The following is a 25,798-nucleotide window of genomic DNA, read 5'->3' on the forward strand; positions in this document are numbered from 1 at the left end:
CACTTGCAGCAATGAGAAATCCACATTTTTAGTCCATTAAAAATTAGTCATTTGTTTGCTTGCAGAATTTTTCTTAGAAATTGTAAATCATTTCACAGAAATCTCTTGTGAAAACTAAAAATTGACATTTGAATACTCCATAATATCTTCACGCTTCGTCAAAAGTTTACGAGTACAATGAAGTTTAAGTGTCAGAGGTGGCCAAATAATTCTTGTAAAGATTTACAAATGAAAATGTTCGAATCAGTAGGCAATATTCTACTTCTCAGTCTAGAGAATTTAACCACACTCTAGAAAATATGATGTGTGCATGATGCAAAATCCAACAAAACTGTCAGAGTTGGCATCCTTTTCCACCACTGCCGTATCTGTAACTCTTGGAATTTGTACTTCTCAGTGTTAGCGTGAGCATTAAGAGGAATACACTGTATAATGAATTAGAAGATTTACCCAGCATTGCTTGGGTCCTTCACTCAACCGTGGGTCCTTAACCTATAGAACTCCTTGCCAGAGGATGTTGTGAAGACCAGGACATTTAACAGGGTTCATACAAGAGTAATCCATCATAAATTAATGGAGAATAGGTCCATCAAAGGCTATAAGCCAGGATGGGGAAAAAAATTGTCCCTAGCCTCTATTTGTCAGAGGCTGTGAATAGGCGTCAGGGGATGATGATTACCACTTGATGCCTACCTGTTCTGTTCCCTCTGGGGCACCTGGCATTGGGCTACTGTCACAAGACAAAATATTGGGCTAGATGGACTTTTGGTCTGACCAGTATAGCCCTTCTTATGTTCTTGGATTCCCATGGTGTATGTAGGAAGTTTAGTTTTGTTGTCATTTTTGGTGGGGACAAGGTGGTTGCATATTAATATAGTCTTTGCAGCATGCCCGGGAGGTCCCTATTCACATGTCTGGTTGAAGTGGTGGCAACCCTTGATGGATGGAAAGTTTCAGTTGTGAGGGTTGAGATCTTCAATCTGTAGTGATGGAATTCAATGGAAATACTGCTTTTGATTTCAGTAGGAATTGGATCTGTTCCAAAGAGTTGAGTTTGAGTTGAATGGATGTTTAAAACATTTTCATAGCAACTAGCATCAACACACTGTTCATCAAAACAAATGGTAGAAGCTGAAATCATTACATAGTCAACTTTAATTTCATTTATTTTAATAAAGGCTATGGGATTAAAATGCCTTCCTAAAGAGGAAATTCTATAAAATGGTGTAAGTATTTTAACAGTTCTAACTGGGATTTGAACTAAAGTGAACTGCAGTACATGTGGTGTGAAAATGCAGTCATGACACATGTTTAATATGAAACTCAGGAAGAGGTCATGCTATTCTTTCCAAGGAAATCAAAAGTAATTGTCTTAACTGTATTGGATGCTAATGATTAGTTTACTAAGTACTTCTACATCGATTTTATTTTCATTGGGCATATTCTAGGATATAAATCAAAACAGCATATATAAAGTAGTTATTTATTGATATCAGTAATCCTAATATTTTCTTTTCTCATTGCCAGGATCTTCAACTACAGAAAACCAGCTGGAAATAGAAGGAATGGCTAATTGTCTGCCATTCTATGGTATATCAGACTTAAAAGAAATTCTGAATGCTGTGATAAATAAAAATGCAAAGGAAGTACATGAATGTAGACCTCTCAAAGTGATAAACTACTTGGAGGTAAGAAACAGTAGGATTGCATGCGGGTACAATCATGATAATTTTGAGTAAACCAGTAAAGCCATTTGAAAGTCTTTCTTTCTAGCTCTTGTCATAAATGCAGTTCTATTTTGATGAAAGACTGATGATGATGATGATCAAGAAATAATAAAATCCAACATATTGTCTCTGTTGAATTGCCTGTGCATTGCTAAAAGGTATAAGAACATTTTTGTCATTTCAGTCATCAGATATGATCCTCAATACACTCAGGAAGCATATTTCAGTAAGAAAGTGCTTTTTTTATGTTGACTGTTTTCAAAATAGAAATGCAGTTAAATTACCAGGGGGAGGGATAGCTCAGTGGTTTGAGCATTGGCCTGCTAAACCCAGGGTTGTGAGTTCAATCCTTGAGGAGGCCACCTAGGGATCTGGGGCAAATCTGTCAGCAATGGTACTTGGTCTGGCTGTGAGGGCAGGGGACTGGACTGAATGATCTCTCAAGGTCCCTTCCAGTTCTATGAGATGGTATATCTCCATATATTATTATTATTCAATCTGAGACCTAATAAGACATAACATATAAAAACTATAAAGAATCAGTTCTCCAGGATATACCACAGCCCTATCATAAAATTGTTTAGTTTCCAGAAAGAAGTTGGTTCCTTTTTTATGTATTACAGCCACAAATTCTTAATTCTTGTCAAGCTGTCTGGAGTGGTTCGTGAACAGGGGTGCCAATCTCAGCACAGATTGTTTCAAACCAGAACACAGATCCCAAACTGGTTGTGTGTTCTGTAATTAGACTTTACCAACGAAGTATCAAGTGTAGACTCCTGAGGCACTATCACAGCCTTAACATGGAGTCAGAGACCGTTCCCTTGGACACTCCAGTCTATCTTGCCATCTAGACAATAGATAGATTGTGCCTTTCACCAAAAATCACAACAATATTCAGGTTACTTCCAGTCCCAAATGGCCGGTCACATATTCCAGGTCAGTTGTACTAACTGTATCTCTCACCAAACACAATGTTTGTAGTCCATCCTGTAATAAACTAAAAGTGTATTAACTAGGAAAAAGAAATGAAAGGTATTTACAAGATGAAAACAAGTAAACATACACACAAATAAATTGCAGTCTTAGGTTTCAAAAAGTTGCTGTAATGTGCAAGCTCTATATGTCCTTTAGGGCTAATCCAAGCTAAGTAACTCTGGATTCTTTGCTTATATTTCTAAATATCGCTCTCAAATATCAAGCAGCTTACTGATACAGATTCTTCTGGTCAGAGATTTTTATTCCTTTTCCCCAAGTTCAGACTGTGGAGGGATGAGGGTTTGTGCATGTCCCCTCTTCGTGGGTGAATGGGAGTGGGTGCAAGGAGCAATCAATAAAATATTTTGTGCACTAATCTTCCAAAATGATTTGTCTGCTTTCTATGGACCTTCTTTTATTGGGCAGGAGATGACATCTCTTATGATAAACTAGTATTTCACACTTAGTAATGCTTCTCTCCTGAATGTGGGGGTTTCCAATTTCATAGCATACACTTTTTATAATTACAAAGCAAACACTTAAACATTACCTAATAACACAGTACAAGGATGCTATATGAAATTAGGGTATGGAACAACTCACAAGAATTTCATAATGTCCAAAAATAAACACATCTCTATAAATCTAATACCTGTTTTAGCAATTCTAACACACAAGTGAGCCAAACTGACTCCAAGCTGTGAATTTCATTCATCAATGTTCAGTGAAAGCTAGCATCTGGGCAGCTACTGTCATAGCTCCATTATTACTAGTAATTATTAAATGATTCAAGGGATGAATTTATTGAATGTAGACCTGAATCTACAATTTAAATAAACAATAGTAAGAAATACACAATTTCCAAACAATCTTAGATTGCACAGCTTTCATACAAAAATAAATACAGTAAATAACATTTTTACGATTCATGCCAAGAGCACCTTGAGAGAGTAGAGAGACAATGAAGGTAGATAAAATAATGATTAATAAAGAAATTTTCCTTTATTGCTACCCATAAAATTGAAGTATATAAATTTTAGTTGCATACATTGAGGGATAATAGTCTTATCTTTTAAAATTTGTGTTTTGTTAGCTTCAGGGCAAAGGAAAGAAGGTTTCTTTCTCCTCATACTGTGGTATGCTCATGCCTCTCTACTACTTAACCCACTTTTCCCATGGTTACTCATCGGCTGTGGCTACACTGGCCTCCCTTTCGGAAAAGGGATGCTAATGTAGACTTTGGAATAGGCAAATCCGCGGGGGATTTAAATATCCCCCGTGGATTTGCCTATTCCAAAGTCTACATTAGCATCCCTTTTCCGGAAAGGAGTGCCAATGTAGACACAGCCACTCTGTATGCCCTGTTATGCACAGAAGAACTGCCAATGAACTCTTGAACCTTCAGAGGAACAAGGGCAGTGTGAAGGAAGACAGCAAGTGAAGAATATGATTAACATACCAAGTCAGCAATGCCACTTGAAAGAGACCGTAGAGTTTTGATGACGTTTATACTGAGAAGATAAAAATTCAGTTCAGGATTATTATCTGTAAGCAAACCATGCAGTTCCTAGATGTTGAATTGATATAAGATGACTTCAACCCATAGCATTTAAGTGTTAAAGCTTGATCCTTCCATAATGGTACTTTTCATTCATACTCTAAATTATTCCATTACAACATTCTTTTAACTTGATTTTTGAACACATAATCATAGACCATATCTATTACTTAGTACAGCTATGTATATATAAATAGAACAGTGGATGAAGGAATGTAATTCTGTTTTAATTCTGTAGGCCAGTCCAAAAACCTGCAGAAAGGTTACCATAATGGTTTAGGACTTGTTTCTGCATCAGGTTCTTTGTGAGGCTGAGCATTGTCAGCTTTCAACGAAGTCAATAAGTTAAGGGACCTAAAAAGCTCAAAAAGTGCTCAGCATCTTGCAAGATTGGACCCTAAGGGTATGTCTACACTACTCGAACTAGCGGGGTAATGTAGGCATACCGCAATTGCAAATGAAGCCCGGGATTTGAATAAGCCGGGCGCCGCCATTTTAAATCCCGGCTGGTTCGAACCCCGTGCCGCGTGGCTACACGCGGCACGAACTAGGTAGTTTGAACTAGGCTTCCTAGTTCGAACTACCGTTACTCCTTGTGGAATGAGGAGTAACGGTAGTTCGAACTAGGAAGCCTAGTTCAAACTACCTAGTTCGTGCCGCGTGTAGCCGCGCGGCACGGGGTTCGAACCAGCCGGGATTTAAAAATGGCGGCGCCCGGCTTATGCAAATGAAGCCCGGGAAATTCAAATCCCGGGCTTCATTTGCAATTGCGGTATGCCTACATTACCCTCCTATTTCGAAATAGAGGGTAGTGTAGACATACCCTAAGAGAGTACAAACATAGAATCATAGAATTATAGGACTGGATGGAATCTTGAGAGGTCATCAGGTCCAGTCCTCTGCACTCATGGCAAGACCAAGACCATCCATGACAGGTGTTTGTCTAACCTGCTCTTAAAAATCTCCAATGATGGAGATTCCACAAGCTCCCTAGGCAATTTATTCCAGTGTTTAGTCACCCTGACAGAAGGATTTTCCAAATGTACAACCTAAACCTCCCTTGCTGCAATTTAAGCCCATTGCTCTTGTCCTATAATCAGAGGTTAAGGAGACTAATTTTTTTCTCTCCTCATTGTAACCTTTTAGATACTTGACATCTGTTATATCCCCCCTCAGTGTTCTCTTTTCTAGATAAAGTAATCCCAGTTCTTTAAATTTTCCTTCATAGGCTACCTTTTCTAGACCTTTAATAATTTTTGTTGTTGTTCTCTGAACCTTCAGTTTGTCCACAACTTTCCTGAAATGTGACGCCCAGAACTTGACAAAATGCTCCAGTTTTATGGACCAACACGATTGGCAACACAAATTAATTTGATGCTATTCTTTCTTTTTGTGATCTGACCTGATTTCTTGCATGGCATTTGAAATGTCTGGTAAGACTTACACTGAGTGTTGTAGTTAAGATCCTGGGGTGAAATATAGTGATAATAATAAGTAGAATTTACCTTTAGATAAGAGAAAAATTGAATATAAACACATTATTGCTTGGTAAGTTTATTGAAGCAACAAATTAATCTGATACAAGATAGCACTATACAGTGTATATTTTTTCCTCTCCACAGGGAGAAGCAGTGCGTATGTCTCGGCAGCTACCCTTGTATTTGTCAAAAGAGGATGTAGAGGACACAATTCACAGGATGAAGCAACAGCTTGGAAATGAAAATAAAGGCTGTGTTCATGGTCGTCCGTTTTTTCATCACTTAACAGATATTCCAGAAGTTAAATAACAAACACAAATCCAAGAAAGTTACTCAGTAAAGTAGAACATTTTGTTTAATTTTGTATTTCTCCTCCTTAATTATGACCCATGCTCTGTATTGTCAGCCTGTTTTCTACAAAATTTTTATACAACAGCGTTTTGGTTTCTTAAGTTCATCATCTTTTTGTTTTTTTAAAGTTTAGCTACTGTTTGTAAACTGAAAATAAAATATGAATAATGTATAGAGTATTTGTAACAACTCTGCCTTTTTCACATTAAGAATTTAATTAATGTTTCCAACTATCATGGTGTTTTTTCATGTTACATAATTTTGCTTTTAGAACATGTGCCTAAAAAACCTTTAGACCTCTTTAGTTTAACTTACTTGGGTGTATACCTCTTAGAAGGAGTTAACTTGCACTGTTTTGTACATTACTCTGAATCTGATTTAAGTAATAGACATTCTGATTTTCTTTCCCAGATCTGAAGAGCTTGTCTCTCTTATCAATAGAATTCCAGAAAAAGATATTTCTCCATTCAGCTTGTGTGTCTAAAGAATAAAGGAATACAGGTTGAACCTCTGTAGTCCAGAATTCTCTGGTCTGGAAACATCCATTGTGCAGAATGATTTTAGTTAGCTGGATATCCACTTTTCATGGGTGTGGCCAAGTTTCCTGCAGTCCCATCAAATTTTGTTTATCGCCACCATTCCTAGCTCTCAGTGTTCTGTGCTGTTATTTAGCTCTAATTTATCCCTAAATATCCTCTAGCAGCCCAGTAAGCAGTGGAAGTGTTGTTAATACTGCTAGAAAATATTGACCTCCCATGGTCCAGAAAATTCTCTGGTTCAGCACCAATCAGATCCTGAGGGTGCTGGACTAGAGAGGGTCAACCTGTATAAAAGAAATGCAGTGTGCCAGCTTCACACCTGATATAGCTCCATTGACTTCAGTAGACTTGGACTTTGGATGAATTTGACTGATTAAGATGAGAGAGAAAAATTAACTGCACATCTTTTAAGTTATTTATTGTTATACATTATTCCCAGGGCTCGCCTGAACCTGGCTCTTCCAGGTTGCAATCTAGTCGCCCCGAGCGAGTAGATTGCATTATTTGTCAAACCCTGATTATTTCCACCAAATATCAGATTTTGAAATAAAGGCTGAAACTGTACATATTTATATTTTTGCATTGTGACTCTACAATGCAAACATACCTGTGCTTGAAAATTTGGCTCAATTTTCTTATTGAAACTTCTCTGTACTGCACTACACTTGGAATGTGGGCCCTTACTTTTTCTTTGAGTAGTGAACCATACTCCTTCATCTTATACTGACAGCTCATGGTACATGTGTATAGATTTCATCCAAAACATAACATTGTGCTTCAGCATGTGTAAATGACAACTACGAAAGAAGTAAATGCCTCACAAAGACAAAGAATCTTGACAGGAGGTGAGATTAAATGCTTCACATACCCTCAGTTATCCTGTTTCAGCATTGCTGCTATCAATAATTTAAAGCCAAGATTCCCAGACTTCGCCCATCTGAACTCTTTGACATCAGTTTGGTATGAGCCTGAGCATGGTTCTGAATTGTCATAGAATAGATCAGATCTCAGCTTGGCCTATGTTAACTTCGAAAGTATGGCCTATGCCATCTAAGTGACAGCATGCAATATTCCATCTTGCTGGGAGCAGCTGGACCACACTAGCATGCACTTGATTCACTTGATAGTGAATCTAAGGGTGTCTAAAAATGTATTTGCTACTGGGTTGATCTGCAAGTTAGACATTCCTGCTTAAGCAGAAGGAAATCCAGGCCTGAAGGCTATAGAAATAAAAGAGAACTAATGTTGCTTCAGCAACGGAAGAATACTTGGTACAGTAAAGGGATGAGACAGGGCGAGATATGATTAGGTAGTCACATCTTCCCTTTCCATTTGCTAATACCTGGTATATAAAGGATTTAGCAACTGCAAAGGGGTAATAGCTGTCAGCTGGTTCCTCTGCTGCCTCATCACTTTCCCACATACATAGATACTCTGTCAAGAAGTAGAAATGGAGATACAAGAATGGGAGCAAATGTAAAGATGTTCAAGTGGAGAAGCTGTTATGGAAGAGTATTAGAAGTCAGAGAGGAGGGGCTCCCTTATTAAAGCAGCTGTCACCATTCACAATGAGAGAGGTCCATTGGTAAATAAATGCCTTGCTGACGTTTGTTAGACCTGAAGAAGAGGAGGGCTTTGATATCCAAATGCAAGGCCAGCTCCGGAGCAGCGGTTCCAACTGCCAACACATTGACTCTCACAACCCAGCTTCCTCCCATTGCCATGCTCCCCTGCAGCTCCTCACACTGTTGTGTCCTGACTAACCATCAACAGCCACAGAAACTGCTCCCTGATGCTGACAGGTGACTGCTGCTCATGGATGCATCACAGAGCCCCGCCTCTTGGCTCAGAGGTCTTGAGCTCTCTCACCCATGGGAGGGGTTGGGTTAGATGGATGCAGCTGATAAGAGACAACTTCCAAAAGGGGTCTGGCACTTGAGGGCTATGCAGCTGTGGGGCCTGTCAATAGGAACAGCCACTGTTACAGGTGGGTTTTTTGCCAATATCCCCTCCAAGGCCAGTCACCTTGGTCTCCAACTGTTACCTTTTTAATTTTAAAACTAATGCAGCAGCCAGCGGAGTGATCCCCTTTCTGAATGGCCCCAGATAAGGCCAATCCCTCCCCCGTTGCCCTAGCTCTCATCTCTCCTGCTGCAGCTTTACTGTGCTCTTCCAGGCAGAACTATCAGATACTTATCATCCTGTTCTGCCTGACAAAGGTACTTGCTCCCTGCTGCTTCACCCAGAAAGGGCTGGCACTTCGTTGTGTGGGGGAGGTATGATGAGTGGCTGGTGCCAGAGCTCCTAGTAGTGAGAGCTGGGCCTTCTTTCCTGCCTTCACCCACAGATGGAACCAGCAGCATGCTGCCCTAGGGCCTTTCTGGCTGCCTGCTTCATCTGTCTCCTTTCAGAGGCCGATGGAGGTGAAGTACCCAGGAGAAGGCCCCTCCCCCGACTCAGGATGTGAGGCAGCAGCTGAGGGGCACAGACAGGAGCCATGCTGGCAGGGGATAGATGGCTGCTTGGGGTAGAGCAGAGCAGAGCAGAGTGGCTGGTGGAAGGTAAGGGTGCTGTGTGAAGCCGAGAACTGTGAGTGCAGGTAAGAGGGAGGGCAGAGTGGAAAAACACTGGGAAGCGGAGATAACTAAAAAGTGAGGCTTCTGAGGGGCAGAGGAGGGTCTGTGAGAGATTTAAGCCACAAGAGGTGGGAAGAGGACCCAGAAGAGAGAAACAGAGCGCTAGGGCAAGGAAAGGAGGTGATTTGTTTGGGAAGAAGGACCAAATCCAGGAGAGGGAAACACGCATGGAGTTGCCATGGTGATGAGACATGAAGGGTGGGAGACCTATAGGTAGAGGTGTGGAACAAATGAGAGATGTTAGAGAATTTAGAAAACTAAACTTTATCTGAGCGATAGAGGCCCAGGAGGAAGAAAAGAAAAAGGGTATTTAGAAAATATACTCAACTATATTTGCCGTAAATGTCACAGGATCCAGGAGGCATAACCCTTTAGAATGAAGATGAGGTGGGAATATGGGGATTCAGGAGACAGTTGGCAGACCTCTTTGTAAATGGCAGATGGGTGGAGAATCAGGTGTTTCTAAGTACAGCAAACAGAAACAGAGCTTTGTTTAATTTGTTTATACTTTTCCCTGAGCTCAGACTGCTAGGCTCTGAATAGCAATCTCCAGGTATAGACCAAAGAACAAGAAAACATGATGCAAGCTGGGAAAGGGAGACTTCACGCTGTCATTTGAACCAGGCTACAGATATCTGGAGTTTGGATACAGATTAAACATATATATTTACATCTTTATTCAGCTTTTTGTTGTAACCATGTATGATTCAATACTTGGTGATTACCAAACTGTTAAGTTGTTTTTTTCAGGATATAAAACAACACATTACATTACAGATACTTGCATTTTATAATATATACTGAATAAGGATTGACACAAATGTTGTGAATTAAGATTTGAAACATTCATATAGTTATGATTAAAATGGACTAATGCATGATTTGAATCCCATTCAAAGATTTATTACATCCTTACAACAAATATACATACGTTCCATCTCGCTTATGTGTAAATGATTTGTTAGACATCATAAAGACCCTTAATGTACACAGTAGTTAAGAGATTAAGATGTACAGTATGACAGCATTGTTATGCCATATAACAGTAACTCAGGCCTATTATGAAAATAATATATTAAAGATTGTCAGCTAGTCTCAACCATGTAAGGTGGTTGCCATTTAAAAGTCACCATTTATCCATGTATTATTGTTACATTATTTTGTTTTAAATGTGCTATTGTGTCACAGGTACCATTATGATCTGCTTTTTTATCTTTAACTGTGAGCTCTTCAGGGCAGGGACTATTTTTTAAAGCTGCTTGTACAATGTGTAGCACAACAAGACCTTGATTCTGGTAGGGGCCATAAACATTAACAATCAATAAAAAATAATTCTAGAATGGAGAGCACTATATCAGTTTTCATCTCTATAATCTGGTCTGTCCTCATAGCAGAGTTTCTTAAATAGGAGGGAACACTAGGTCATAAACAGGTTTTTCTCGCTACTTTCCCTCAGAAGTGCCAACCTTACTAGTAAGGATTTTCTAACAAAAGAAAAATGGCAAGGGCACATTTCTGTGAGTCTTAATATATTAAGATAATTGAAGATACAACAAGCTCCCTTTTTTGGGCTTAAACTAGCTTCTCTGTAATTATACAAGATAAGCAATTGTCTAGACACAACTCTTGATATAAGCATCCTAAAAAGAAAGGGCTTATGAGATTCTGGAAAAGCACTTGTTATTTTATTGTAATGGTTTATTTACACAACACTTAACTTGCCATCTATCCAAAGAAGCAGAAGAAAAAAGGTGTAATGGAATCATTCCCCAAACTGGTCCCGACAGAATTGAATTAAGCCTGGTGGGCCCAATTAGCCAATTAAGCAACAAATGAGAGATTTAGGCTGTGTGGAAAGGCTTAATTAGAAAGACGCTCAGAGAACAGACAGGGACTTCTATAAGGCCAGGAGTTCATAGGCTTTCTCCCTGAAGTAAGGGGGGTGGGTGAATAGGAATCCCTGAGACCTAATAGGCCTAACAGAGAGGGAGCTGATCAGGCAGACTGGAGAAACATGGTGGGAAATAATTCTGGGGCTAGAGTAATAAGGTGAGTACAGCCCTAGACTGGAACCTAGAATAGGTGAGTCTGGGTTTCCCTACCAGCTAGTGCACCGTGGTACTACTTGAGGGGGAAGTGAATTAGAAGACTGCCTAGTCACTGTAAGAGTAACAAGGTCAAGGCAGCAGGCATGAGAACTGCTTGAGCAGAAAAAACTTTTTATGACTGCCTCCACCCCTGCAAGTGAGGATCTCAATTCTCCTTGGACAGAAGGCTAAATTATGAAGGAGTCATGAAGAGTAGGAGGAGAGCTGACAATGGTGGAAGAGACAGAACTGAACAGAAATAATCTCCACAACCATCCAAAGGGGGTGCCATTCAGCGGTGACTAGCGTGCTGTGTGACAGATATGGATATGGTGCTCTTTAGTCTGAGAAAAGTAAAATATACTGTAGGGCATTTGAAGGCAGTTTTTTCTATGTAGAAGAGTGACTTGATGTATTGGTGACTCCACTCAGGTGAGTGGCTTTTGAATACACCCCTTATTTCACTTCTTGATTCACAAGTGAAACTGGCCAGAAAGAGCCCTCCTCTTCAGAAGAGAGTTCAGAAATTTGACTATTTTCTTCAATGGGTATTTAGAGGGGAGAATTGTAATGGATGTTCTACCTATTCCTTGGTACTTTAATCAAACTTACATCCATTCCTGCATGAAGTTGTGAAAAAAATCATATAAATCAAGATTAATGCCCGTCTTGTGGCTCCAAGGTGAACAAGAAGAACCAGGCTTGCAGCAAGGAACAGGGAATTATTTTATCCCTTTTCATTAACATACTGTCCCAGGGACTGCTATCCTACAGTAATTGTAGGTGCTTTCACTAGCTATTGTTTCCACATAGCTGAAGAATAGAGACTTCCTTCAGGGGTGCTTAGGAGCTATTTGAGATCTAGGTAATATCCACTGGGTACAGTATTAATATATGAATAATAAAAAGTGGAAAAAAACCTTATTAGGTATTCTAGTACATCCGTTGACCAGTAAATAAATATATTGTACATTTTGTGATACCCTTGCAATCTGTCTCTAATTGTCCCAAGTCACATGTCTTCCACTGCTTCCCTTAACACATAGTGAGCAATAAAATGGCAACACTGCCGCAATAGACCAAGAGCCTGCTTCCCATAGGTCCCATTGGCTGGGAACAATGATCCATGTCCAACAGGAGCTGCAATCATCCATACTTGTGGAGGCACAGGTAAATATAGTGATGGCAGCCTACTGGGGCTAACCCTGGGGAAATAGATCCAGCCTAAAAAAACATTATTTGTCCACCCCTGCCTTAAGAGTTTCTTCCATGAACAGATTCTAGTAATGCAAAAAAAATTATTTTGTACAACTTTATGCTCATTTCTAAAATAACTACTATTGAAAGTAGTGGTTCTCAACCTTTGCAGACTATTATCTCTCTTTCAAGAGACTGATCTTGAATGCCCCCATGTTTCACCTCACTTAAAAACTACTTTCTTACACAATCAGACATAAAAATCTCACATCATACTATTGTAGAAATATTGCTTGCTTTCTCATGTTACCATATAATTAAAAATAAATCAATTGGAATATAAATATTGTACTTACATTTCAGTGTACAGTATATAGAGCAGTATGAACAGTTCATTGCCTATGTGAAATTTTAGTTTGTACTGACTTTGCTAGTGCTTTTATGGTGCCTGTTATAAAACTAGGCAAATATCTAGATGAGTTTATGTACCCTCTGTAAGACCTCTGCATACCCTTAATAAATATGTATCTGTGGTTGAGAACCACTGTTTTAAACCATTTCATCTCATACTAATTTATTTTTTATACTAGTGTTGTGTTATACTTGAATATTTTTTGTCTACCTCTGAAATAAGAGTTCTTAACATTGTCAGTGGAACGAGATAATGATTGAAATGCATATAGTAGATTGCAAGTGCACCATCTTTTTGTAGCATTCTTAAGCTGATATGCATTATTCACCCTCACCATCATCCATGGAGCAATTTCCATGACATCTGTAGAATGCTGGACATTTAAGACTAGACTGCTAGTATTTGCATCGCCCTCTGCTGGCTGTTTTATTTATTTACAGTTAGAATGGATAAATGCACAGCATATAATTTGAGTTTGGCTTTGGGCAAACCACAGAATCTACACTCACATGAATGTGGTATCACTGATGATGCTCCCAGCAATTTCCCCAAAAAATGTTCCTACACTGGTCAACAGAATAATTTAGAAAACATTGTTTTCAAGCAGCCTTGCATGTTCTGAAATGTCTGATACTAGCCATTGCTGGTGGCCTATTGTTGGACTACATGTACCACTATCTGGTTGAGTATGGCAACTCCTACAAAGTAGTTCCAGACCAAGTATCTGCCTAGCTCAAGTGTATAAAAATACTTTCTAAGAAATACTACAAATTTTCTTTTTAATTACAGAGAGAATTATTGAGAGAAAGAAGAGAGGTCATTTTTCTCCCTGTGCGTATAATTGTGAAGCTGTAGAGGTAATGTTTACTGATTTATATAATTAACATGTTTGTGAAAGGCAATGTCTGAAAGTTAATTTGAGAAATGTAATTTTAGGAAAAGGAGCAAGTGAAGTACTTCAGACTACTTTGGGATTTTTCCTTTTTAAAATGTGGAGAACAAAACAAGAAACATTTCTGGAACATTACAGTAAACATAAACAGGTGTATTACTTATTTCCATGAACAATGCCAAATCACTTTAAGCTTTGTGATAGGTATTTGCAGAACTGGGGTTTTAGTCCTATTTTATAGAGGTGTAACTATTTAGCACTTGTTTGTATACCTCTTTTACATGTTGGCTAAGATTTACACAGCAGTCTCAACTTGGTGTGTTCATTTACAAGAGTAGTCTCAGTTCAACCTTGGCTTCTAAGTAGCATATTGCCATTACTTATATAAGTGTTCACTGCTATAAGGAAGAGTTGCAAAACAGACCCTCTACAGTCAGTGTGTTTTTATAAGTGCACCTTATTTATAAGTATACAATTCTGAAATACATTTCCAAGCATATAGCAATATTTAATATACAAATACAAAGGACTCAGTCTGGTTTCTTTAATTTATATTCAAGCATTGATAAGATGAGGTTACTGACTGGGTAACATGCATATATTGTTTTGTAGAAGGAAAGCTATCCGATATGGCTTTTTTGTTTGTGCTATGAGTATCCTATCTAAAATTATTGGGAGTTTTGGAAATGTTAAATCTTTTGTTAATGGCTTCAAAATAAGTACAACATGGCTGCAGATGATTTGGAGGACTTACTTAAAGTAAATACACAATTTCAAGCTCCATTATCATTCACAGCTTAACTAAACATGGTGAGATATTAGTGCTGTGAATTTGATACAGTGTTACTTCATAATTATGATGCTTTTCTGCAGTAAATTTGATATAGAACAGTTGCTAAAGCAAAGCTGCTTAATTGTGTGACCAAACATTTTATGGAAAACATCTGGCATAATTAGTTCAGGATACGTAGTATAAGAACAGACTCTGTTGCGCAAAACTAGAAGTAAGCTAACTCCATATGTGTTTTTTATCAATGACCAGAAGTTAAGCAAATACAATTTAATTGTGTAAAATAGTGGCGACAGTATTTAGAATATAACTTCAAAATAGCCAAAGGGGAAATGGAATATTATTCCTGTTTAAAATCTCAAATGAACAGTTTACACCTGTTAGTATGTTATGTTTAGAACAGCTGTTTCTTTTATTATCAGTAAACAGATGCAGAAAGTAATGGAATGTTTTAAAGCAATATGTTAATCCTATCTTCCACTACTGAACATTCTCACAATATATAATGAAATATTCACAGTGTTTCTGCTCACATTTACAATTACACAATTTCTTAATTTATCTTTTATGAATATAAATATAACTATTTGAATTTCTAAAATGTTTAATCCAAAGTTATTTTGGTGTTTTAAACCATGAGTGCTGAATTACTTATGCATATGAATAAAATTATTCATGATTCCATTGGCTTATATTACTCTCCCGAATTAAATTACTAATGTTGATAAAGGTCAAAGGTTTGAAGGATCTGATCCTGAATTTGGTTTTATACCTCTGTTCTTTCAAATTTACTCTTTGGTGAAACAAATCTACACTCTTGAAAAAAAAATTATATTTTTAGGGTCTAAGCCTGCAAATCATGTGCATGCAAACTCCTTTTAAAGTCAATAGGTTTCTTCCATAAACTTCTCCAGAACTGGCTGGATCAGGCCCAAAATTTCAAGTCATGATTATCTTTGGTTATATGGAATAATACTAAATATAGAAAGGACCATTGAGTCAGTACAATAAGTGTGTGTCTTGGATTACTTCTTTCTACTAGTCCCAGAGGGGTAGCCATGTTAGTCTGTAACTAAAAAAACTTAAAAAAAAAGACAATGGTCCTATAGCATCTTAGAGACTAACCAAAATATATTCATAGCATTTCAAAATAGCATCAAAATAAGATACGCAATTTGCGTAGCTCAAATTGTGTATCTTATTTCAAGTTACGGAACTGTGTAGACACATCCTAGGGTGCTATAGGACCATTGTTGTTTTTCAAGTTTTTCCATCTAATAGGTAATTCTGTACAATGTTAATTTATCTACTCTCAGTATGACAGTTCATCTAACTTTTGGCTGTGCTGTGATCAGGTTAATTTCTTGGAAAAGAAATTAACCTGATCAAACAATGATGCTTCCCTTTTTAAAGCTGAATGTGCTATATTATATAATATACTAGAGATTACAATATAAATCAAATATTGATTGTAAATAAATTCCAGTCCTAAAATTTAAACTCTAGTCTGCTCTCAGTAAAATTTAAACACTAGTCTGCTCTCAACTGAAAATGTTATTTATAAAGATGTTTTTATTCACTTAAGTTTGAAAGATTTGTAGGTGTTTTCAACACTTTAAAAAAAAGTGGAGTTTTAATGAAATGTCATGCAACTGTGGAGCATTACCAAATCAGCACTCAGAGAACGGAAACACAGCAGATTAATGCTGTAACTTGTTTAGCAGATTAGCTTCCAGGAAATGTAGAGACCAATGAATATGGCAGCTGCATTATTAAAGTATTGTGTTCAAACCCAGGTCAAATTGTTCATTCATGCATTCAGAAACTCTGCATTAATTGAATCACTGCATTTATAAAACATTCTTCAATCATAAATCTTTCATGCTTCATCCTTTAAATTAAAATATGTTTAAGTTTTTTCAGAAGGTGCATGCATTATTCTGAATACCCTGAATTGTATTAAATATATATGCTTTAATTTTTGACAAAAGATTAGTGTTAATGAAGATCATAAAGGTTAAAAACTGGATATACAAAAAGATTTTTCTGAAATTGAATGCCCTAGAAAACCCATTATGAGGATTCTATGATGCCAATTATCTATTTGTGACATTAGAGAGAGAGAAGGGGACATTTATTCAGGTTTTTTTTTATTTGAATGTTTGAGGAAAGCATTACTGAGAATAGACATATAGAAGGCAGTTTCAAAAGAACATGTTCTCATGAACCTATTTCTTTAATATTAGTCTCAGAGGGGTAGCCGTGTTAGTCTGTAACTTTAAAAAAAAAAAAAGGGTAGTCCTATAACGCCTTAGGATGGGTGTGGGGGTGTGTGTGTGTGTGTGTGTGTGTGTGTGTGTGTGTGTGTGTGTATATATATGTGTATATATATATATATATATATATATGTATATATATATATATATATATATATATATATATATATATAATCATGAGCTTTCATGGGCAAAACCCACTTCTTCAGATGGGTTTTGCCCATGAAAGCTCATGATTCTATCTATCTGTTAGTCTCTAAGGTACTACAGGATTACTTGTTGTTTTTCTCTAATATTGTCAGGATTGATCACTAAAGACAAAGATTACATCATTTTACTACATAATGAGAATTTTACGTTAGAAATAATCATGTATTGAGTTTTATTAAATGGCGGTAAAAATGAAATTCAGAATAGGAATTGGTCAACATTAAGTGAAGAAAACTTCATGGTCAATTTATCAAAAGTTGCTGAAAAATGTAAAAGAATCTTCATGGACCCCTGATCACAAGGGTGCTGAAACAGTTTGTATAGTGGGGGAACTGAAAACCTAACTGTAACCTTGTATATAATGAAACCTAGTTCTATTGAGTATGCAGCAGCACACTCAGTTCCACTACCTGTACCTGATCTTTGTCCATTTCAACCAGAAGAGAATGACACAATGCACTTTTTTACCATGCTCAAGCAGAATGAAAGTGATCAAAGATGTCTTAAAAATGTCATATCATGCCCAAGTAGTTTGGTAATCACTTCCTCTCCCCAAAAGAAAATTTCAAGACAGTAACTGGCAAGATTCATTGTCCCACGATGGTTTCTTGAGTAAAGGAAAAATGACACCAAGTCACCAATAAGTTTGATGATGAAGGGATGCCTACCATAGTGAAGTAGGTTAAGAAGTTTAAAATAGGAAAAGAACCAATTAAAAACTACTTAGAAAAGTTAGATGTATTTTTTCACATATTGCACAGCCAACCTGCAAAACATCTTATGTGAGGATACTGTGAAGGCCAAGACCATAACAGGGTTTAGAAAAAGAACTAGTTAAATTCAGGGAGGATAGTTCCATCAGTGGCTATTAGTTAGGATGGGCAGGGATAGCGTCCCTAGCCTCTGTTTGATGGAAACTGGGAATGGGTGACTAGATGGATTACTTGATGGTTGTCAGTCCTATTCATTCCCAGGGACACCTGGCAGTAGCCACTGTCAGAAGACAGGATACTGGGCTGCCCCTTTAGTCTGATTCAATAGGGCTGTAATTATGTTCTTAAGATATTTAGAACTTAATGGAGATATCGCTGGCAAGAAATTGCTACTCTTAAAATGTTTAAATTATATTTTATTGTTAGGGTTTCAGGCTGTAAACCTTTTCTAGGACTATGAAACGGTAGCAATTTTTTTCCCTCTTACAATCATTCACAAATACCAGGCTTATGTATTTCATTATTTGGATAACTAACATCTTATTGAACATAGTACACCTTCATTTGTAGCATACTGACCAATGAAACAAAGCCATATGACTCACATATTAGCTTCAGTCTACAAATAATGTTCAGAATTTGACACATGGTGGTACATGAACTATGTGTGTGTTATTAAGAACAATAACTGGAGCTAGTCTAAAAAGATGCTCGTCCGATCCAGAACGGCATGAGGCTTCAGCTGAATTCAGGTTACCTGCTAAACCAGGGCAAGTATTCTGTCTTGAAGCTTTCAGCTCAAAACGAGACATTGCAAAAGGCAAGTTGACATTTTTTTAGATTTTTTTATCATCCTGAGCAAAAATCTCTTGAATTACTGTTTTTTATTAACTTTCTGCTGCATTTGAACCAGATCCATAAAATATGACACCTCCAAGCCAAAGTAAAAACTTTAATTGTGGGGTTTTTAATCCAAACCTTAGTCCCTGACTTCTTGAAATTCAAAGATTTGGATTTCAAGTTTCAATTTCAGCTCCTTTCTGATAAATAAGTCATGTATCACAGAGCAAGGGAAACGGAATGTAATACCTAACAACAATAGTAAATAATATGTATTTAGCAGCTTTTCATTTAAGGATCTCAAAGTGCTTTACAGTACCAAGATAATTTGTATGTTGCACAAAGATGATATAGTATCAAGACTTGATCATTATTCCCTTTTTTTAACTATAAAACCTGAAAAACTGAAAGAGACTTGTCTGGGTGATATTTTCAGTCAAAGACAGAGTGGCGGAGTAAAGGGACTGGCTTTTAGTCACCCTGTACTCTGTTTTAACCACTAGACACATAACCTATTGTAAATTGCAGATGCATTATTTTCTAGTCCAATTATGGCTCTTTTCTGTAGATAAAAAAAATATTTTGTTTATTGTTACACTACCTTAGTGCTTCAAAGGTTGTGTACTTTTTAGTTCTTTATGTACTAATCCTTACTTTTTTTTTTTAGATTTCTACATGAATATCTATGTGTAGTAAAACACTACTATATAGAAATCCTAAACTAGTGACATAACATACACTAGTGAAAGTTTTAGGGTATTAAGTTTTATTCTTTTTGTTCTTTTTTACCTGAGTGAATATATAGGTTGAATCTCTCTAGTCAGGCACCCTCAGAATCCAGAGAAGGTCAATATTGTCTAGCAGTATTATTAACACTTCCACTGCCTACTGGGCTCTTAAGACATTTAGGGGTAAATTATAGCTAAATAATAGTTTAGTGCACTGTTTGACAGGGCTGGTGGCTGTAAACAAACTTTATGGGACTGCAGGAAACTTGTCCACATTCATAAGTGGATACCCAACTAACTAAAATCATGCTGGACCACAGATGTTGCTGGACCAGAAAGTTCTGGAATAGAGAGGTTCAATCTGTAGAAAGGGAAAAAAGAGGAATAAAATTAAGTGTAAGGAAAGAGTAATTTGGGGGAAAAAATATTGACCATAATTATTTTCCCCATGTTGCTGGTGGGTTATCAACAGAAATCTTCTAATTGCTGTTCAAAAATCCAGAGCTACTATTTTGGCACAGCAGAGTGTGCTGGAAGGAAGATTTAATAGCTTGTTATGTTCTATTTATATACTTAGGAGTCATTTAGAGTTCATCAGACTTATTTAGAATTAGCTGTGGCCTATGGAGTTGCAGGCTAATAAAGTAATACTAGAAAAGCTTACTAGAAAAATAGGAAACTAGAAGTTTAAATTTAACCATGTAATATTCATGGAATATGTTTGAAGCTTCTTGAAAGGGGGCTAATCAAGATAAAGCATCAGGCATAGAATTTATCAGTTCTATTACCAAAATGAAACCAATGTTTTAAAACTGAAAGTTAAATATTAGGAGTATATAAATTCCTGGCACAAAACAGCAGCAATGAAGATAGAGTGAATTATCAGGACTGTCATAAATATTGGGGCTGATCTTGCCTTCCTTAGTTTGGCAAAATTCCCATATCTCCACTTAGAGCTTGCTTGTGTAAAGGAATGCAAGATCAAGCCCAATGAAACAGAAGATTTAAAGTTCTGGGGAGTTCTTCTATATTATGTTCTGTGTTGGGTCAGAATATTTATAGGAGTCTATAGTGAGTAATGTGTAATCTGATTTAGATTTTCTGACTCTAAGGCATAAATAATATCTGAAAAAAATTATGTTAAGTCAGTTTAAGATACGAATTTTATAGCATATGGTAAATTAAAACCATGGTGACCTTTGGTCTTGTTGATAACATGTATGAAAATGATCATCTGTTAATCTGTACTAATCATTCTTATGGGACTCTTGTGCAGAAGACATCAGAATACTGTTTATTTCTGCTGTATTTTCTCTTCTATAATTTCTTTACCTAAGAAATTGTACAGTTAACATTTGATGATCAAGCAGAATATGAATTTTATGTGTTCAACTATGGAATAAAGAATAAGTTGTTTTCTTATTGTAACATTTAATTAAGTGTTCTAGATATATTGAGATCTGGGTTTTTATTTAATTTCTGTTGTAACCGATCATTTTAGCCCTCTTGCTGAAAAGTGATATGTAATAATTTCTGCCAAATCTGTTAAAGTCAGAAGTGTGATAATTCAAAGTTAAATTTGTCTTCCTTTTATGGTGAAATCTGAATAGACTTGTTGGGGGGGGGGGGGAGTCAATATTTAAATTTGATGAAAAATTTGATACCATGTCTCATAATTGTTTTCCCATAACACAAGTGATGCAAATAGCATCACTTTTTTTGTAAGATGGCTCCTACTGAGGATGGATGAAAATGGTCAAATGCAGTTTTTGAAACTTCTGTTTTGCATATCTCTAGTGAGAACACAGTAATTTCCCATTATGTGAACTTTCTAGCTGCTGCAGTAGACAGAAAATAGTTTTTTTTCCCAAACAACTTGTTTTTTTCAGTTTTTCAAATTATTTACTGAACAGGGAAGAAAACAATGTTATACTACTCTCAAATTATTACATAGAGTATACAATTACAATACTTTTCTGTTATGGTAACTAGCATTTTTCAAATAAGAGTCTCAAAGTACTTTTTAAAACATTAGTTAAGTTTCACAGACCTGTAGGAGCTAGGTATTACATGAATGTGAAAAGTGTTAAACTAAGGCTTGCCTACAAGGGGAGAAGGATCCCAGAATGGCTAGTGTGGAACCACTATTGCAGAATCCAAAATGGATTAATCTAAACTGCAAAAAGGCACTTTTGTGGACACACATATTCCACACTGAACAGTAGATGAGCTTAAGTGCTTTAAATTCACACCCTAGTTATTTCACATTAAGGGTACATCTACACAGCAACGTTATTTCAAAGTAACTTAGTCCATGTCTAAACAGCAACAGTTATTTCAAAATACTGTCAAGCTAGAGGACTTCTTACTCTGACTCCTGTGATCCTCATTGTATGAGGAGTAAGGGAAGTCGGAGGAAGAGTGCTCTATTTCGAAATAAGTGCTGTGTTCCCAATTTTGAAATAAGCTATGCAATTGATGTAGCTCAATTTGCATAGCTTATTTCGAGTTGAGCCCTGCTGTGTAGATGCACCCTAACTTGCCCATGAATTCCCCATGTAAAAAAGCTTTAAGGCACAGAGAAGTAAATTTTCACATGGCAAGTTAGTAGTTGAGTTGGGAACAGAACAGAACTTAGGGGCCCTGCCTGCTATCTTCCTTCTCTAACCATTAATGCAATGTGGTGTACCCTTTAATGCGGGGGAAAAATTCTAGTACCAACAATCATCCTTCTTCAGAATCACTGAAGACCAAGTACCCTCAGGAGAGAACCATCTCTTACTGCCTTCAAGGACAGTGCCTTTACAAAATCTTAAATTGGAGTAGTGCACTTTAAAAAGAAAACTGTGAGATTACACACACTGCAAGCATTCTAAGGAGTGTGCTATAAAAAGTTAGGAAGGTGTTTTTGTTCATGCTCTGTTTTCTTCCTCATTTATAAACATTTCCCACTTCTGCATTTACATGCAGGTGGATTTAACCTTTCTTTTGCGCCCTTTGTCTTACATGTGATATGGCACAAAATATGTTTTCATTTTATATGTTGCAACCATCATGCAGGTTATATGTGATGGCAACTACTGTACTTATACACAGATATTTCCACATACAAATGCTTCTATTGATACATTATTTTTCTAAGATTTTGCTGAGTAAAGCTATTTCCATACATAAGCATTTTAGCCATCTGCAACTGTTTGTCAATGAGCCTGGTTTGAGAACACTGGTAGTAATTGTAAACTTAGGAATGTGTGACCAGCCAGCTGGGCATGCTCTGAGTTTTTCCAGGTGTTAAGATACATGGTCACATTTGTTCATTTTTAACCAATTAGACAATTTTTAATCTTTTATAAGAAGTCAATTTTCAGAATATTTTGATCATAAAAATAACTGTGGATGAAACAGAAAACAATTAGGTAAACTTGTCATAGCACATAATTGTCATTAATACCCAATACAGAGTATGCATAGGTCATATTATACAGCTTGTAAAAAGGAAATCTTCAGTCTCTATGTTCCTTCCCCCAAATAGACCAAAAGTGCTGATCCTACAAATTAAAAAGTTGGTCAATCCATTTAATCCCATCAGTGAGGCTGTCTGTTTCAGGAATGGGTGTGCCTGCTCTGATGTCGTTAGATTGCACAGTTCTGTCTGGCTGTCAGAAAGCTTCCTCAATTAGACAGAATTAGTAGCAAACTATCCTCATCAGTTAGACCTCTGTATTTTAGTCAGGCAGCACATATCTCCTTGAGAGCTCCCTTCTGCACAACAGGAGACTAAAGAAGTTAGAAGAAGGTATAAAAATCCCTCTGGTTGAACTATAGAAATGTCCTTAAGTTTCTGTGCCTTTGCAGATTCTTTTGTAGCCTACTGGTATTTTGTTTGGGAGCCAGCTCGTTCCAATATAAATGAAAACAAGATCTGAAAAAAGAAAAAAAAAGTTAGTAAGTATGATTGTCTAAGAGGAATCTAATTACATAGTTGATGAAAAAGGCTAAATAGCTCCACTTTTAAAATTACTTCATGTTTCTTACCATTCTCTATTGAAAAAATAAATAGTAAATAAATAAGCACAAAACACTCTGTCTGCAGCCATCATTAGAAAACAATTGTACATCAAGGAAACATTTGAATATTATATTTTGTATGTCTGAAAAAGATCCTTAAAGTGTCACCACCACAAGATCATCCAAGATTGCTTTCTGCCTTGTTATTGAGAGAAGAACGTGTTGCAATACTATAATAAATAAAATAATTTCATAAGGAAAATTCATTTTCAAATGGTAAACTTTAAGTCTGTTTCATGTGGCTTTCATAGGAGAATTCAGGACCAAATGGCCTTTATTTGCCTTTAGGAATACAGATAAATACTGTAACTTCACATCCCCATAAAGTAACGACTTTTGAGGTTCCTTTAGCTTAACATTTTAAGTATGAGATGTTTCTTTTCTGAGAGAGAGTCTCTATTATGCTATATGTATTTTACCTGAGGTGCTTGTGTGCTCCGTGCACCTGAGATTAGAAATATTTCACTAATAGTATCTGTTGGTCCGGCCCATATCTTTCTTCTTGATCTCCAACTCGGTGGCATATGAAGTAGTGCAGACTACCTGTGTTCTGAGACACAACTCCTTCAGTTTCCTCAGCTTTAGCCAGCATTCTTTATTTTAAGATTGTGAATGGATATAAGTAGTTTATTAAACCTGTTTTAAAACCGAATAGTTTAGCAATTTGTAGGCACTGGGGTAGCCCTCCTATTTATCCCCCTCACACCTTTTTGGGGTGCCTATTATGCCCAATATCCTGAAATTCAAGATCTGTGTGGCCTGCCCCAGCCAGGAATGACAATAGTACTTCAGTGCTTCATGGATTCTCCTGTCCTCTCCAAGTGCAATATCTGATGGTCCTTCACTTGCCAAACCCATCAATACCACATGTTTAGTCTTAATAGATTCATAATAGATCGTTGAATGGGTATATCCATAGTACAGCTGGGAGCATGTTTCCCATTCTGGATAGACTAATTAACATTAGCTCTGCAAAAGCTAACACAATAAAAGTAGCAGTGAGAATGTTGCATTTTAGATGGCAGCTCAGCTCTCAAATCCAGCTGACCCTGGATCTAAGCCCCAGCCACCACCTGATCTACACTTCTATTTAAACATGCTAGCTCAAGCAAGCAGAACTAGCCTGAGACTGCCTACCTGGACTAGGAGAGTTGGTCCCACCTTCATTGTAGATATACCACCTGAGTCCTACTTCTGGTCTGCCATCCCTACCATATGTTGGTGAGAGGCCCTGAAATGCACTATTTTAAGGATGGTGGTCTCCAGCTCCAGGGCTAATCATAATAAGACTAAGGTCTCTTCCAAACAGACACATGAGGATGCTAAGAGGATTATCATCACCAAACATCTATGGTCTACTAAGGGACCATTGCACCAGTCAGAGTGACCATAGTTAATGGTTTCTCATCAAGTGTTCTACAGTGAAATTCCCAGATCTGGCTCTCTCCTGTGATTCACTAATTTCTAGGGCAGCCCCATGAGCAGTGCCAGCGTAGAATTGGGGCATGTACACTTCATATATTAATGGAGAGTTTGAAGGATAGCATGCTTAAATATTTTTGTTCATCCTGGTGACATGGCTGAAGATTCACCAACTGTGAATCTTGCAGCAAGAAGGGTCAGAACAAGGATAGAAAGAGGTGAATGGATGAGTATTAAGACCTAAGGAAGGCAGTGCCTTTTCTTGCCTCTTGTACCCACTGCCCATGCTAAGTTCACTCATAAAGTAATCTTGGATTCCATCTGAACCAGGTCATCCACTTGTCTTCTATCTGAAGCACGATGCCACCAGAGAGGACAGGAAGTTCCGTTCTTTGGATGTTCATAGAATGTTAGCCTACCTGCAGAAGATGCACTAGTACAGGGTGGCCAATCTGTGGCTCTTTGCTCAAAGTAATGAGGCTCTCGGGGTTACAGCTCTTTCGGAGATGCATGCCCGCTTTGTGCACACGTCCCAGTTCCTGGAGGGAGAAGTGAGTGGCTGTGGTGATGGCAGCTCCAGTGAGACCCAGGCATTGGGGGAGGGGGAGGGCATTGTGTTGGGAGAGGCTGGGGGTGCCTGGCTCTGAGGGAGGGATGTGTGGCTCTTTGCACTACTATCCACCACTTTTTTGGCTCTTCATGTCTAACTGGTTGGCCACCCCTGCACTAGTCTTTCAGAAAATCTCTGATTCATTGTTTGCTTGCCTCATATGTGAGGGGTAAGCTACGTATCTCCTCACAGAGACTGTCCAATTGGATGTCAGACTGTAACCCACTTTGTTGTGAGCTGACTGTCACCCCTCTCTGTGAAGGTGTAAGGTCACACTTGGCTAGAGCCC

At 37.5% G+C, this 25,798-nt stretch overlaps 1 protein-coding gene across 1 annotated transcript in view; it reads left to right on the forward strand.

Annotated features, from left to right (window-relative positions):
- PMS1 (PMS1 homolog 1, mismatch repair system component) overlaps positions 1-6,319 on the forward strand; it is an 86,176-nt gene extending 79,857 nt beyond the window's left edge. Inside the window, 3 exon segments of the mRNA XM_075934175.2 lie at positions 1,528-1,688; positions 5,883-6,041; positions 6,043-6,319. Coding sequence (XP_075790290.2) covers positions 1,528-1,688; positions 5,883-6,041; positions 6,043-6,078 — 356 coding nt within the window. The 3' untranslated portion in view covers positions 6,079-6,319.
- The last annotated feature ends 19,479 nt before the right edge of the window (positions 6,320-25,798 follow it).

This window comes from Pelodiscus sinensis, chromosome 7 (assembly GCF_052426305.1).
Source record: "Pelodiscus sinensis isolate ZL-2025 chromosome 7, ASM5242630v1, whole genome shotgun sequence".
NCBI lineage: Eukaryota > Metazoa > Chordata > Testudines > Trionychidae > Pelodiscus > Pelodiscus sinensis.